The sequence below is a fragment of the Lacerta agilis genome, chromosome 10 (assembly GCF_009819535.1).
Source record: "Lacerta agilis isolate rLacAgi1 chromosome 10, rLacAgi1.pri, whole genome shotgun sequence".
NCBI lineage: Eukaryota > Metazoa > Chordata > Lepidosauria > Squamata > Lacertidae > Lacerta > Lacerta agilis.
The window spans coordinates 52,712,579-52,726,683 of NC_046321.1; the positions used below are offsets into that span (position 1 = coordinate 52,712,579).

The 14,105-nt window shown below is 39.9% G+C and overlaps 1 protein-coding gene across 9 annotated transcripts in view; it reads right to left on the bottom strand.

Annotated features, from left to right (window-relative positions):
- ANKRD26 (ankyrin repeat domain 26) overlaps positions 1 to 14,105 on the bottom strand; it is a 43,307-nt gene that overhangs the window by 2,131 nt on the left and 27,071 nt on the right. For 6 of the 9 annotated variants that reach the window (XM_033163340.1, XM_033163345.1, XM_033163342.1 and 3 more), the window contains 7 exons: positions 12,704 to 12,838; positions 11,235 to 11,347; positions 9,239 to 9,380; positions 8,672 to 8,920; positions 8,218 to 8,453; positions 7,220 to 7,466; positions 3,858 to 3,903 (listed from right to left, as the gene is read on the bottom strand). In XM_033163340.1, the coding sequence (XP_033019231.1) occupies positions 3,858 to 3,903; positions 7,220 to 7,466; positions 8,218 to 8,453; positions 8,672 to 8,920; positions 9,239 to 9,380; positions 11,235 to 11,347; positions 12,704 to 12,838 (1,168 nt within the window). Of the gene's footprint in view, positions 1 to 1,150; positions 1,320 to 3,857; positions 3,904 to 5,036; positions 5,095 to 7,219; positions 7,467 to 8,217; positions 8,454 to 8,671; positions 8,921 to 9,238; positions 9,381 to 11,234; positions 11,348 to 12,703; positions 12,839 to 14,105 lie in introns of those variants that run through there. The other 3 variants (XR_004427493.1, XR_004427494.1, XM_033163343.1) reach the window with 3 other exon arrangements.

The following is a 14,105-nucleotide window of genomic DNA, read 5'->3' on the forward strand; positions in this document are numbered from 1 at the left end:
ACACAGGGTATCCATTAGAGATGCTTATTAGCACCAACATTGTTTAACATTTACGTCAACTCATGATTCGAGTAACAATGATAATTATGTACCCCCTATATTGGGAACCAAGAAAGTTACAGCACTTACATATGCTAATGACCCTATTTTATTATCTCAAGCATAACAAGAGTTAAGAAATCTTTTAATCAACTGGCAGTGCAAGAAAAACTAAAAAATATGAAAAGAAAAGTTTTGGTTTTTGCCAATAGGTTTAAAAACACAAGTGGCCAATTGATGGGCACCCCAATGAGTGGGTGAAATCCTTTAAATATATAGGTTTCTGCTTTTCCTTCAACTCCTTCTCATATACAAATACTGGTTATTAATAGTGAATTCTTTATCAAGGTTCTAATGGTGCAAGGGAGCTAGAGAGTTTCCCCAGCCCTCAAAATTTATGAAGCCAAAGTCACCTCACAAATCTGTTATGGCACACAAATATGGGGATCTCTTCAAAAAAATTAACCTGGAAATACCCCCAAATAAATATCCTTGTGTTACTTTTGAGCTCCCCAAGGCAACTGAGTCTTCTGTTCTCCATTTGGAAGCTGGTCTTCGTTCAGTAAAGGCAACAGTGCATATCCATGCCCTTAGGTATTGACTAAAATTTTAAAAGGAGATAGGGCAACATTTTAGTACTTTCTGCTTTCAGGCAGGCATTGAATCTTAACAATAGAGCAATTTCATCTTGAAATCATGGTTCATTAGACTTTGAGATGGCATCATGCCACATGAAATCTCGTATTTTATAATATTATTTGTGCTGATCACACTTCTGTCTGTCTGTCCAAATGTACCCCCGGTACGCCAAATAAGACAGTAGTTACGGTAAGTGTTCCTATATTTTGCTCATTTTCCATTTATAGGAACACCAGAAAATACACTGCAGCCAAGGCTTAGAGCTAGTGCTTCATGCACCTGCCATTCATTACATTGGCATGCCCAACGTCTTGCGTATATTTTTAAATAACAGCAGCATGGCTGTCCAGCAGTGGAAGAAGACCTCAAAGTAGCTAAATTTGAGCCCCTGGTATATGTTTGGAATATTGCCATTGCCAAGAAATTTTACACACCAGTTAAGGGTGATAAGAAGATTAGACTCTCTGGAATCTTTCTGTGTGGTATTGAAGTTTTATTACATTTGCTAACTGAGCAGATTTTTGACATCCTCCAACACCTATGTATCTTCAAATATGGACCTTGGTATAAGATGCACAAAGTAGGGATAACATTCAGTCCTTCATAAAAATTTGATTGATTGCATAAACCGGTAAGTCAATCTGCAGAAAGCAATAAGAAGAGACATGACTACATTGACCGTTAAAAGTAGCATAAAGTGCTAAGATTGATTAAAATCTACTGCTAGATCTATTCTACTTTGCATGTGTGGCTTGTGACTTTGTATTTAAATAAAATGTTGAATTTTTTTAAAAGCTCAATAGTGCCATGAGAGTCAAAAAAAGGGAAAGGGAATCACTCCTCCTGGTACAGTTCTGCAGAGAGCTTTAGTAAAACAGTGAGGCATTTCATTGCTTTGTAAACACCTCCAACTTGAAGGGCCTAACCCTTGCTCCCCACCCCCATCTCAAAGCCTAACCACACATTTCAGAGCAACATGGGAATGAGGAGAGGGGAAACCATGGCTTTATGTCTAAAGCAGAAAACGTAACTGTAGTGCTCAGATAATCTACTCTGAGTTTGTGCTCCTCTTCTGAATTAAAGTAACAAAACAATGAGGTCTTAAAGGGAACAGAAGAACAGGGAAGTGATGAAAGAACAATAGCTGCTGCTGGGTGATCAGTAACAAGGGAGTGAACCAAATGATGATGATCTAGATGAACCCCGTAGTCTGGAAGCAGCCAGGATTGATAAATGGCTACACAACTTGGCATACCAAGTTCATATCCTACCTCACCACTGGATGTAGGCAGGGACTTGGGCATGACCTTGAGTTGGATTCATACCAAGTAAGACATCTGTTAGTTCCACGGATTTCAAAAGTAGTTTTGACCACCTTCTGTGGATTTCAAGGGACTAAATTCCTATTGGGGGGGGGGACATTCATCTTTGCAGCTGCGGGTGACATCCAATAATGTCTACCTGCTAGCACAATGGAAATCTGTTTGTCCAATGGGGCTTTCCCTCCCCCCACGAGCCCCACAAAATCTGCACGGAAGAGTCCTCCTATGCTCCTGAGAAGATGCTGGGAGCATTGGGTGCTGTTGGGGGAGCAGAGGAAGTGGAAGTCTTATAACTGGCACAATGTTGGAACTCCATGGAACTCCCCAGTAATTCTATTTTTGTCCCCATTTTGCTCCTTGCTGAGTTCTATAAGGACAACACTGAGACTAAGGGGGGAGAACCTGATGGACAGTTCTATCCCTGGACTGGTTGTAAGTAAGAAGGGAGGCAGGTGGGGGCTAGCTGAGGGCCAACGGAGGTTAGGGAGGCAGTGCCCTGCTTCCCCAGTATCCACTGTTGGAACTTACTGGTTAGCAACAAATTTATTTCACTTCACAAATCCATTTTGAAGCAGTTTTCCAAAAAAAGTGAGATTCTTTAATGTTAAAACACTCTTACTGAATTAAAAACAAAACCAACCATATAATTATTTAGCCCTAGACTGTATACTAGGGACATGGGTGGTGCTGTGGGTTAAACCACAGAGCCTAGGGCTTGCCAATCAGAAGGTCGACAGTTTGAATCCCCGTGATGGGGTGAGCTCCCGTTGCTCAGTCCCTGCTCCTGCCAACCTACCAGTTCAAAAGCATGTCAAAGTGCAAGTAGATAAATAGGTACCGCTCCAGTGGGAAGGTAAACGGCATTTCCGAGTGCTACTCTGGTTCGTCAGAAGTGGCTTAGTCATGCTGGCCACATGACCCGGAAGCTGTACACCAGCTCCCTTGGCCAATAAAGCGAGATGAGCACTGCAACCCCAAAGTCGTCTGCGACTGGACATAATGGTCAGGGGTCCCTTTACCTTTACCTTAGACTGTATACTTCTTAATTATTTGTATAGTCCTTTACACCTTATGGTGTTCATCCATACAATAAGCCCATAGCATACCTTAATATGGTTGTTAGTCTCTTATGGAAAGGAAAGCAAGGCTATTATTATTACATTAAATGAACACTTTGTACTGAGCATTTGCTTAAAAATATAGATCTGCAAAAATCCTTCATTTAAAAAAAAATGGTGCAAGCCAACATGAATGGATACTTTGATTTAAGCTAGGTTTTCAATCACATTGTTTAAACTTTACATATAGAATCACAGAATTGTAGAGTTGGAAGGGACCATGAGGGTCATCTAGTCCAACCCCCTGCAATGCAAGAAACTTTTGCCTAACATGCAGATTTAACCCACAACTCTGAGGTTCAGTCTCATACTCTACCAACTAAGCTATCTATGACTATGTATAAAACCGTGTGTGGAAGTTACTAGCTTTATTACTGAAGACAAACAAGCTCATCAATGGAGAATTGGCATTACATGTCATGAAAAAAATAATGAAAGCCCAGCCTTCTTGCACTTTATGTCACTAAATCATTGCTACTCATTATAGGATCAGTACACCAGTTCAGCTACTGAGAATCTTTGGCAAAGGAAAATTATAATGCACATGCTGAAATAGTCATGATAAAGCCCAAAGGCAGCTATCATGTACAATTTATACCAATTAAAATGTTCATGAAAAGAATCATTCAGTAAGGCTTTGGCATACCACCTCTGAATACTATTACTGGTATCAGTTTGTAATGAATATTTCACAGCAGGATGAGTTTTTAAATTGCTAGCATGCTGTTTGTTAACATACCTTGTTCTAGTTCCTTGGCGATAGTTTTTTCTAGTTCTGTCCGCATCTGAAATTACATTATGTGATATTTTAGTAGCTATAAAATAATAGATGCAAACATACATTATTCATTATGACATGCCAACATCAGAGCAACTTTCATGTTGGGTCAAATATTCCATCTCTTATTTTGATACCAATTTTCAGCTCCCTGTTTTCAGGTAGCCTCAATCAAATTATAGACAATTAACTTTTTATTTAAAAACTTGGACTATTTGATGATAGAATTTGATAAATGAGCAACTGAGAGGTGATGTAACATCAGAAGTCAAGGATAGTTTGAAAGTGTGGATCATAAATATTAGATACTACCATACTATATGCCAAGGAAAAAAGGGGAAGAAATTAGGTTTTTTGTTTTTTAAGATTTTTAAAAATCTTTTCAGAAGAATTCTAAGAAGGAGGTAATTTCAATCACTTTCAACATCCTTGGGTGAAAGTGGTAAAGGTAATTAAATTATTCTTTTTTCTGATTAGTTACTTAAGCAAACTTGAGTAAATTAAGAGCAATCACCCACAATTCCATGTCAAGGTTTTCAATGTAAGAAGACAGTACTCATTGTAGTTCACGTGTTCTTTGAATTGTTTGGAGACTCTCACAGCACAATCCTATGCATGTTTACTTAGAAGTAAGCCCTGCTATGTTTGATGGGTTTTACTTCCAGAATATTTGCATAGGATTGAATGTCTAAACTGGAGATCAGATCTACATGCTGTGTAGATGCCTACCATCTTCCCTACTTACTAGTATCCATTATATCAGATGGAATCTCCATTTTCAGGTGAATGCAAGGCAGTGTTGGTAAAACAAGGGCATTTCTAATTGAGAAGCCAAATCAGGAACTAATTGGGGTATATATGACTAAGACTACAGTTTTCATTAATTATTTCTATTTTTCTTTTTCTTTGTTCTAAAAGGTAATGGAATAAGTATAATGTATTGAAATTATGCTACACATATTTTTGAAAAAATATATATTAAAAACCATCTGAGAAGTTTAAAAATGTAGTGTGGCAGCAAAAGCTTAGCTTCGTTTTAGCTAGTCTACTGCAGTGTAATACATAATTTTAAACTAAAATGTCAATGAATTTTGTGCAGTACAAGGAATCACATGGCATTGAGCAATGCGGAGTACACACCTTGTTAAGTGTCTGGCTGTAGAGAAGAAAAGGAAGAAATAGACTTTTGATCAAGGAGCTGAAGAAGTAAAGAACAAGCCATAAGTGTATAGGTCTTGAAGGCAGAAAGGAAAATGACCAATTTGTAAGTGTGAGAAAAGGGAAACTTTTGCAATGAAAAAATTCTAATCTACTCTGGGGATGCAATCATATACACTTACGGAGTAAGTCCCACTGAACTCAGTGTGCTTTACTTCTGAGTAAACATGCATAGCATCTGGCTGCAAGCCTGGAAACAGGGATGGAGCCAGAGGAAATTAGGCATGTTTTAGTCTATTGAAAATCAATAACATGATACTCATGCTTAGTACTAGACTTCCACTGGGTCCTGCCCAGAATTAGTAATTCGAAAGGCTGTGATCACAGATTCCCAGAGGAACAGCTATTCTGTTAAGGGTTTGTTCTGCATGCATTCTAGCTTTCACTGAATGGTCACTATTAGTACTTGTTGCATTGCAAATCTCTCTGGGCTCCCTGCTTAGAAGTCTTCTCCACCACTCATATGTATATATACCTGCAACAACTGCGGATTATATTTCATGCACCTGATGAAACTGACTAGTCCACAAAAGCTTACACCATAACAACATTTGTTAGTATTTAATAATAGCTGGTGCCCATTTGCACTGCTGGAATGGAAGGCAGGGAAGCTAACAGCAGAAAGAGCAAGGGTACACCACAGTCAGTCAATTCTAGTTCTCTCTTAAGACATGGCACTACAGTAAACATCTTTTTCAACTTTTTAATGTTTCCTTTTTTGCAGGGTTTTAGGCAGAGGTTCTCTCCATTTTATGCATTTTTTCATAATTTCAATTTTATAATATCCTTGTGATGGAGGGATTAGAAACAAGCAAATGAATTTTGAGAGGAAGGAGAAAGAAGGCAAGGCTTAAAAGAAGGACCAAAGACATTACCCTGAAAACAAGACTATGAAGGTGCCACTTAAAGTAGGAATTGCCATATTTTTCTCCCCCCCCCCCACCTTACAGCTTATCCTAGGGCTGGGGAACCTGTGACCCTTCAGATGTTATACTCCAAGTGTGTCAGCCCCAGCCCATGTGGACAATGGGCAGGAATGATGGGAGTTGCGATCCGGCAACAACTGAAGGGCCACAGCTTCCTTATCCCTGCTTTACTCTGATCAGTTTCAACTGGAGACTGTTAAGAACTAGTGAATACAGCTCCCAAACTTTTCCCATTTGAAATTTGCTAAGGATCTTGGAAGACCACTTAAATATTTTTCTGCCTGTTGGAGCAAATTATACCATGGTGTGCTAGAAGGTACATGAGTTTTAATTGTGTTTTAATTGTATTTTTACAGATATGCCACGGACTCCAGTTTGGGAACCCCTGATCGAGTATTAAAAGCCAATGGCATCAGTGTAGATGATATTACCTCTAAGAGATGCTTTCTGCTGAACAAGAAGCATCATATTGCACCTACTTCTTGCCTTAGTAATGAACTAGGTGAGAGCCAACAAACTGAAGCTCAATCCAGGTAAGACAGAAGCACTGTTAGTAGGTGGTTCTTTAGACCAGATGGCTGGGAGGCTGCCTGCTCTTGATGGGGTTACACTTCCTCTGATGGGGAGGATATGATATGTAGCTTAGGGGTTAACCTGGATTCTTTGCCGTCACTTGAGGCTAAGGTGGCCTCAGTGGCACAGTGCCTTCCATCAGCTTCAGCTGGTAGCCCAGCTGAGCTCCTATCTGAACAGAAACAGCCTAACTTCTGTTGTCTATGCTCTGGTAACCTCTAGGTTAGATTACTGCAATGCATTATATGTGGGGCAAAACTCAATGGCCAGATTGCTCAGCAGAAAAAGATGGTTTGAGCACGACACCAATCCTGGCCCGACTGCACCAGTTGCCAATCAGCTTCTGGGCCCAATAGAAAGTGCTGGATTTGACCTATAAATCCTTAAGTAGCTGAGGACTGCAATACCTCAAGGACCACCTTGAACTGATCTGCACTCTACAATCAACATTTTATGTCTTGCTAGTATCAGCAAAAGAACTAAAGAATGCCAATGTCTTTGTTTTTAAATAGGTGTTGTTAAACAGAAATAACTGTTCATATGAACATGATCTAAAGCTACAGCCTTACAGAACGATAGCTTAGAACGACATTCATGGTTACTCACCTTTGCCAGGTAAGCTTCCACTCTCATTTTTGAGGATGCTGTACTTCCTGTTGGTTCATGAATGCACCTCCAAAGGTAGGAGATCTGCCTTAATGCTAAGTTGCTGCCAAGACTCCCCACCTGAACTGCTTCCAAGACAGGACTTGAAGAATAGCTGCCACTCATAAAGCTGTTGGCAAGTAAAGACTTGCTTTTGTGGCGCTCATGTAAGAGTTTGGTGCTGGCTTCTGTTAATTTCTCATTAGCTCTGTGAAAATTTTAAAGGCAAGTGAGAAGTTAAGCAACAGTTTGTGTTAAAAGAGTGGATGCATTTAACGTTTGTAGCAGTGGGATTCCAGACAAAGTGTTGTTTCCAGCCCATAACAGGAATGCTCCTGTTCAGGGCTAAAGCTAGCCTGGAAAAGGGCCCTTGTACTGCTATTCCAGATTCATGGGGCTAGTCAGTAGGGACACTCAGGAAAAAGTGGCACCCCTTTCTTCCCCATCCTGAAACTGTTCTCCCATTATTTTATTTTAAATCTACAAATACATACTTGTTTTGCAAAACTGGGCAAATTCTCAAGTAAGCAGAAATCATTATCTTCTCTGGTTCTGTTTTCCTGCCCAGCTAATAAGCATGGGTCAATCAAGTGTGGTATTACAATGAATAAGCTGTGGCCCTTCCGGAAATAGGAGCTGAACTTGAAATGTATTCTATAGTACAGCAGTGGAAGACTACTGAGCTCTGGGGCTCGATGAGTACCTTCCTGTTCATCTCAGACCTGATTACTTCTGTGTAAGTTAGCTGGATGTACTTACTTATCTTTTCCTCTCTGCTGTATATGGGAGAGGATTTTGGGAGAGAGGTTGGTTCTGTCCCTTCATTTTAGTTCTTGAAAGGGAAATTCTATTAGGATAAGAGAAAGCATTTTCTTTCCCATCCTAATGTATCCTTCTCCCTAAAGTTTTCCCTGGCACAAGCCACAAGGAAGAGAATTGTCAGAAGACTTCTGAATTACCGATCCAATTTACTTCCCAAAGACTTTCTCATTTTTCGTTCTTCTGAGTATAATGCTTTATATCTTTCCAATTCTGAATGCACTGGCTCTTTTTGTAAGTTGTTGTCTTGCGGCCTGTTTCTCAGTATAGCCAGCTCACATTCTAGATCTTTTATTCTGTTCTCCAGCTGATTTCTCAAGGAAGCATAATTAGTAGCTCTCATCTGCTCCATTGTTTCTTGTGAAGCAGCCTGTGTCTGGGACACAAAGTGTCATAGTATTAATTTAGAAGATTTATATATAGATAGCTGTCCTCATGACACCCACATTTTAAAGAAACCAAAAAACAAAACAGACAACAAGGATTAACCAGAGTGCTTATTGGCTGCCACATCACCTAGGTTCAGATATTTGATAAATAGATTTAGCAAGTTACATTGTCTATGAAATTACAACAAATGGTCAATACATTTACCTGCAAAAACAAATTGACTTGCTCCAGTTTTTGACTTATATCTTGCCTAGCTCTTTCTTCAATCTCTCTCTTGAATTGTTCAATTTGACTGAGGTCCATCATATTGTCCTGTATATGGCGTTTGAGATTACTTATTTCTTCTTCCAGCTGCTGTTTGCTTCTCTCCAGTAATTTCATGGAAGACAACTGATCACGTAGTTCACAATTTGTAGATTCCACCTGAACACGTCTCGCTGACTCAACCTCCAACTGGTGAGAAAGTTCAGCAAGAACTCAAACAGGGAACTAAGACTTCTTCAAAATAAAATAAATCAAGAAAAGTTTACATAAATGCATAAGAATAGTGGTGACATTTAGGTCTGTAGCAATAAATGATATATTGAGGATTTGGTTACAGACCTAGGGAGATGTAGGTTGATGAAACAGACTATGTGCTTTTAACAAGGAATGCATTATTATTGAACAAATGGATTAAAACATTTGAAAATACTTTTTAATACAATTATTTATGAAAAATGATTACTTTAGAAAATGTTTTAATTGTATTAAAGAAAGAGGGAAATATACCTTGGTTCTTAGGTTGTGAACTTCCATCTCAGCATCAGAGAATTTGTTCTTCATTTCTCCATGTATAGTAGTAAGAGATGAACTCTCTAGACTCTCATATTCTTTTATCTTCTTTTTAGCTGTTTTTAGAAACTTTTTAACTCTACAGAGTAACATTATAGAAATCACATTAACCACTGCTGAGAAAACCTGGATTATAGTTTTACTCAAATTGCTTAAAATATTCAATAGATCTCACTCTCTCTTATTATCCCAGCAGAAACATAGTCTTCATGGCTGAATATACAAGAGAACTGAAAGTAGAATGGTTTGTTCCTTTCAAAGCATGTAGGCTCAATTTCAGTTCCAAAATTAGGCAAACTCAAATGGGCTTAGTTATTTCACAATATAGGTAAATGAACTACTTAGCAAACATGCACATCCATTTAATGGACTGTACTGGTGAAGCAGGCAAGTCAGCCTTTGGTAATGACAACAGCACTGCCACAGAAGACATTATTACTCCCTTTCCAGGTCCCCGTCTTCTGCGGTGCTGCCACCTTCACTTTCACTCACCTGACCGCAGGATTTTTGGTCACTGCTTACCCTGAGATACAATAATTATTTCATCCCTTGACACCACAGGGTCTTTATGTTGCACACACTGTGGGCCCAGGCACAGTAAGGCAGTGGTGGGGGAGCAGACAGAAAACAAACACAAGGAGACATGTATTGGGATCAGTTTAGGCCACAACTGATTACAGATGAAACAGGATTGGTGCAGGCACCAGGCGTGTATCCAATCAGCCCGTCTGCTGTTTGATGGACAAATGGTGAAAACTGCTTCTGGTGAATCCCAATTAGTCACTGGCAGGGCCAGCGCCCAAGTCAGACACCTGGACAGGAAGAGCTGTCCTGCAAGATCCCACCCCCCGACCTGCTGTGGATAAGGATTCAGCCCAATGTCTCTTCTACCCTCAAAGTTGTGACAACTGCAATGAGATATGCAAAACCCACAGATTTAGACAATTTGCCTGCAGGGCAAATTCCTCCCTGGCCCTAAAAAATCAATGACTGACAACTATTCAGAGCAAGATCTGAAACTAAGGTAACCCTGAAATCACAAAAAATTAAGGAGGGTGGGAGGGAAAGTCCAGTAAAGACTGAAGGGGAAATTTTACCACTTACCTTCTTGCATGTGGTGGGCCGGACTATATTTTTTTTTTGTGGGGGGGGGGGGAAATGAACGAATTCCTATGTCCCACAAATAACCCAGAGATGCATTTTAAATATAAGGACACATTCTACTCATGTAAAAACACGCTGATTCCCAGACTATCCGCGGGCCAGATTGAGAAGACGATTGGGCCGCATCCGGCCCACAGGCCTTAGGTTGCCTCCCCCTGGACTAGATGACCAGCAGGATCCCTTCCAACTCTACAATTCTATGATCTTTTATTATCCCAAAGCGGACTGGAATTGGTGAAGTTTTCACCCAGGTATCCTCTGAGGCCCCACTCCCCAGAAGCACTGACTGGCTCTTGGGGTCTTGCAAGTTTCCGCTGGCCTCAGGCACAGCCACAAAAGGTTCTGACGCTAGGAACTGTGGCAAGCTCACCTCGCTCCCACTGCCACACAACTGCTGCTCCCAATTAAACAGTGGAAAGAGAATTATTTACAGTTCAACAGGGCGCAAGGCACTAAATGCAAAGTAAAATACTCAACAGAAGCAGGGAACTGCCTTTTAAATGAATGATTACTTTCAACAGGGTAATGTTAAAAGTATTTCTAACAGGATTTCTATAAAATCAAAGCATCCATTTACTGTATATTCTGGCATATAAAACTACTTTTTAATCCAGGAAAATCTTCTCAAAAGTCAGGGGTCGTCTTATATGCCGGGTGGAGAATCTGCGGTCGAGTATATCTCAAACTCTGTATTTTAACTGAAAAAGTTGGGGGTAGTCATACGCCGGAAAATAAAGTATTATTAGCAGAACAACTGAAACTTCCTTACCCGCTGCATTCTTTTTGTAGTTCTATGTTTCTTTTCATTTCTTCTTCTAGCCGTGCTTCCACCGATCGCTTCAACTCCAGTAACTTCTTCACTTTTTTCTTTTCATGCTCCAACTTCAAGAGAGTAAGCACAACATCTTTACACTAACACTGTTCATTAACATTAAAGAAACACACCAAGCTGGGCATGCAAGTGCCCTTCTGATCACAGAAAGAATGTTTTGCATCTTGTGCTCAAGTGCTGTGTGAGAAACAGAAAACAAAATGCAAAGATATTCCTCTGATTGGGAAAATATTCCAGATGTTTGATTGCTAGGCAGACCTTGTTCCTCTTTCTCAGAGGAGGACCCCAGAGATAGGGAGAAGGTGTGGGGAGGCCACAAATACAGTTCCAGGTAAAAGCTACTTCTGAGACGTGTTCTGATGTTATGTTCCACCATCTGTCCCAATACCTGGTTTGGGCAGCTCCCTACTGGAAGGGAGGGAAGCACCAGAACTGGTTCCTAGAGGTTTTTGACAGGATGGACTAACCAGACTTTGATCCTGTTGCTATCTCTTGGCTTCACTTCACCTTTCAGACCAAGTGGGATGAGAGAACCAAAAATTCCACCCACTTGCCTTAGGCAGTGGAACTGAAAGGACTGGGAGGACTGGTACCACTGGAAAGACTTCTGAAAAGAATGTTGATCATCCTTCTTTCAGGCCAATGAAAACACCTTCTTCTTATCTTTAGATTCAACCAGCAAGTCCTGGAGAGCTGTGCCACCAAAGATCTTGCTACAGAACCTACCATAGCTAAATTTGAGTGAGAAGTGTTATCGACATCCAGTGCGGCACCTGCTAAAAAAGCAACAGCCTGGAAAACCTTCAAGATAGCTTTGCAGACTCTGGTGGGCTCCTGGGTGTATGCCAGGCCCACCCACAGATGGGCAACAAACCTACGCATTGAGAACTAGTAGAGGGATAGACCTGAAATACAGGCTTTTCAGGTCTATCTAGGCCTCACTGCTCAATCACCAGCCAGAAGAGGTAAAAACCTGTTCTCTGATGCTGGTTATATATGTTTGTTTATTCAATGAGAATCTTTACTTTGAGGCCACCCCCCAAAAAATTCTTGCAAGTGCCCATTTGAGGGTGGCTACAAAAAAAACGCTATTTAGGTTTGTATTTTTTGTGAACTTACTTGCAATGATTCACAAAAAGATATAATGGATGATTACAAGGGTTCAAGTGTATTTGTTAGGCACTAGGCAAAAACATTCCTTTTCTCCCAGGCATTTGGCTAGTTAAATAATCTATGGCCTTTAAAACTTTTTGGGGAGTATTATTATTTTTACTTGTCATTGGATGAAATTTAATAAAAATAAATAACTAAATAAAATTACTTGGGAGGTACCTAATGTATACTCTGAGTGTAAAGAAACACGTAACAGTTTGACACAGGCTTAACTGCATTCATGCTGGACTCACCTGAGCTATTAGCTCTGTCTTTTCCTTCTCAAGCTCAGAAAGGCGAGCTTCAAGTTTTGATTTTGACTTTACTTCTTCTTCCCACATACTGTGAGTATCTTGCGCTGTTGCTGAAAATATGGTTTGCTTCTGGACCTATGGAGCAATCAGAATGTGTTTTGATGGAGAATATCACAGAAAAAGCCATCCAGGCTTTTATATAAAAATACAGACTCCATTAGGTTGCCACAGAGCCAACTACCAAGCCATAATTTGGTGATAGGGGCAGTAACTACAGGCTTACTTGCTCGCTTCTTAATTCCCCCAGCCCCCCCAGCCCTTAGTACATATACTCCTCCTCCAATGTTTCCCTGCTTTGCTACCCTTTGCTACAAGGCTTGAATTAGGCAAACTGTGGTTACCACTAATTGTAGGTTTCCTCAAAAACAGGTACTGAAACCCACTTAAACAATTGTATCAGTCCTTTTTTACATCACAACTGAGAAGAGTAATTTGCTACATACATTTTAAATATAAATTATTTTTAAAATTATACATAAAAATATATGTAATCATCATTATTATTATTTAAGTATTATTTAATTATAATGATGATGGAATAAGAAATAAAGTATTATTTTCAGCCTTGTGAACCAAATTCCGTTTAATCTTCGGAATAAATATTTAAAGACTTGAGGTGATATTCAACAAAATCAAACTCAGAGGAGACCCATTAAAATCAATTGACTTGATACATTGATTTCAGTGGCCCTGCTCTGTGCATGATTAAGGTAGGCAATCACCCTTTGCCTTCAATCTACCAGCTGAAAGCTAGTTTTATTATTCATCAGTGATTTCTGTCACATTTAAACTTGCCCTGTTTGAATTCTATGTAGAAGACACTGACTGCAACTTACACACATTTACTGATAGCTTATGCGCATTGAGCTGTATGCACTTGGCAAAAAATATATATAATTTAAAAGGGGGTAGAAAGGAGGCGGGTATCTGGGAAAAAAGACTTTGCCAATCCCACCTGCCTTTGAACCCAATGAATGTTGATTATATGCAATTTTGGCTTTACACGCTATCCCCAGAACATAACCCCATGGAGGTTGATAGTCACCTGAATAATCACTTTCCTTCTCAACATCCCCAGTTGAACATCTATGAGCCCATGAAAGCACAACGTGGGTCAGCTATCAGTTGACTCCATCTGTGCCTTTAAAGCTTTCCCTTCTCAAGTGGGGAGGTAGTCCAGAAGAGGAAACCTGCCCTACTTGAGGAAGGACAGATGTGCTCCTTTCATTTCTTCTTCTAAGTGATTTCATACCTGACACGTGACACATCTTTTTTTCTGTTTAGGGTTACTGTCTTTCTGCTTTCTTAAGATTTTGCTTTCTAAAGTTCTTCTAGAAATCTC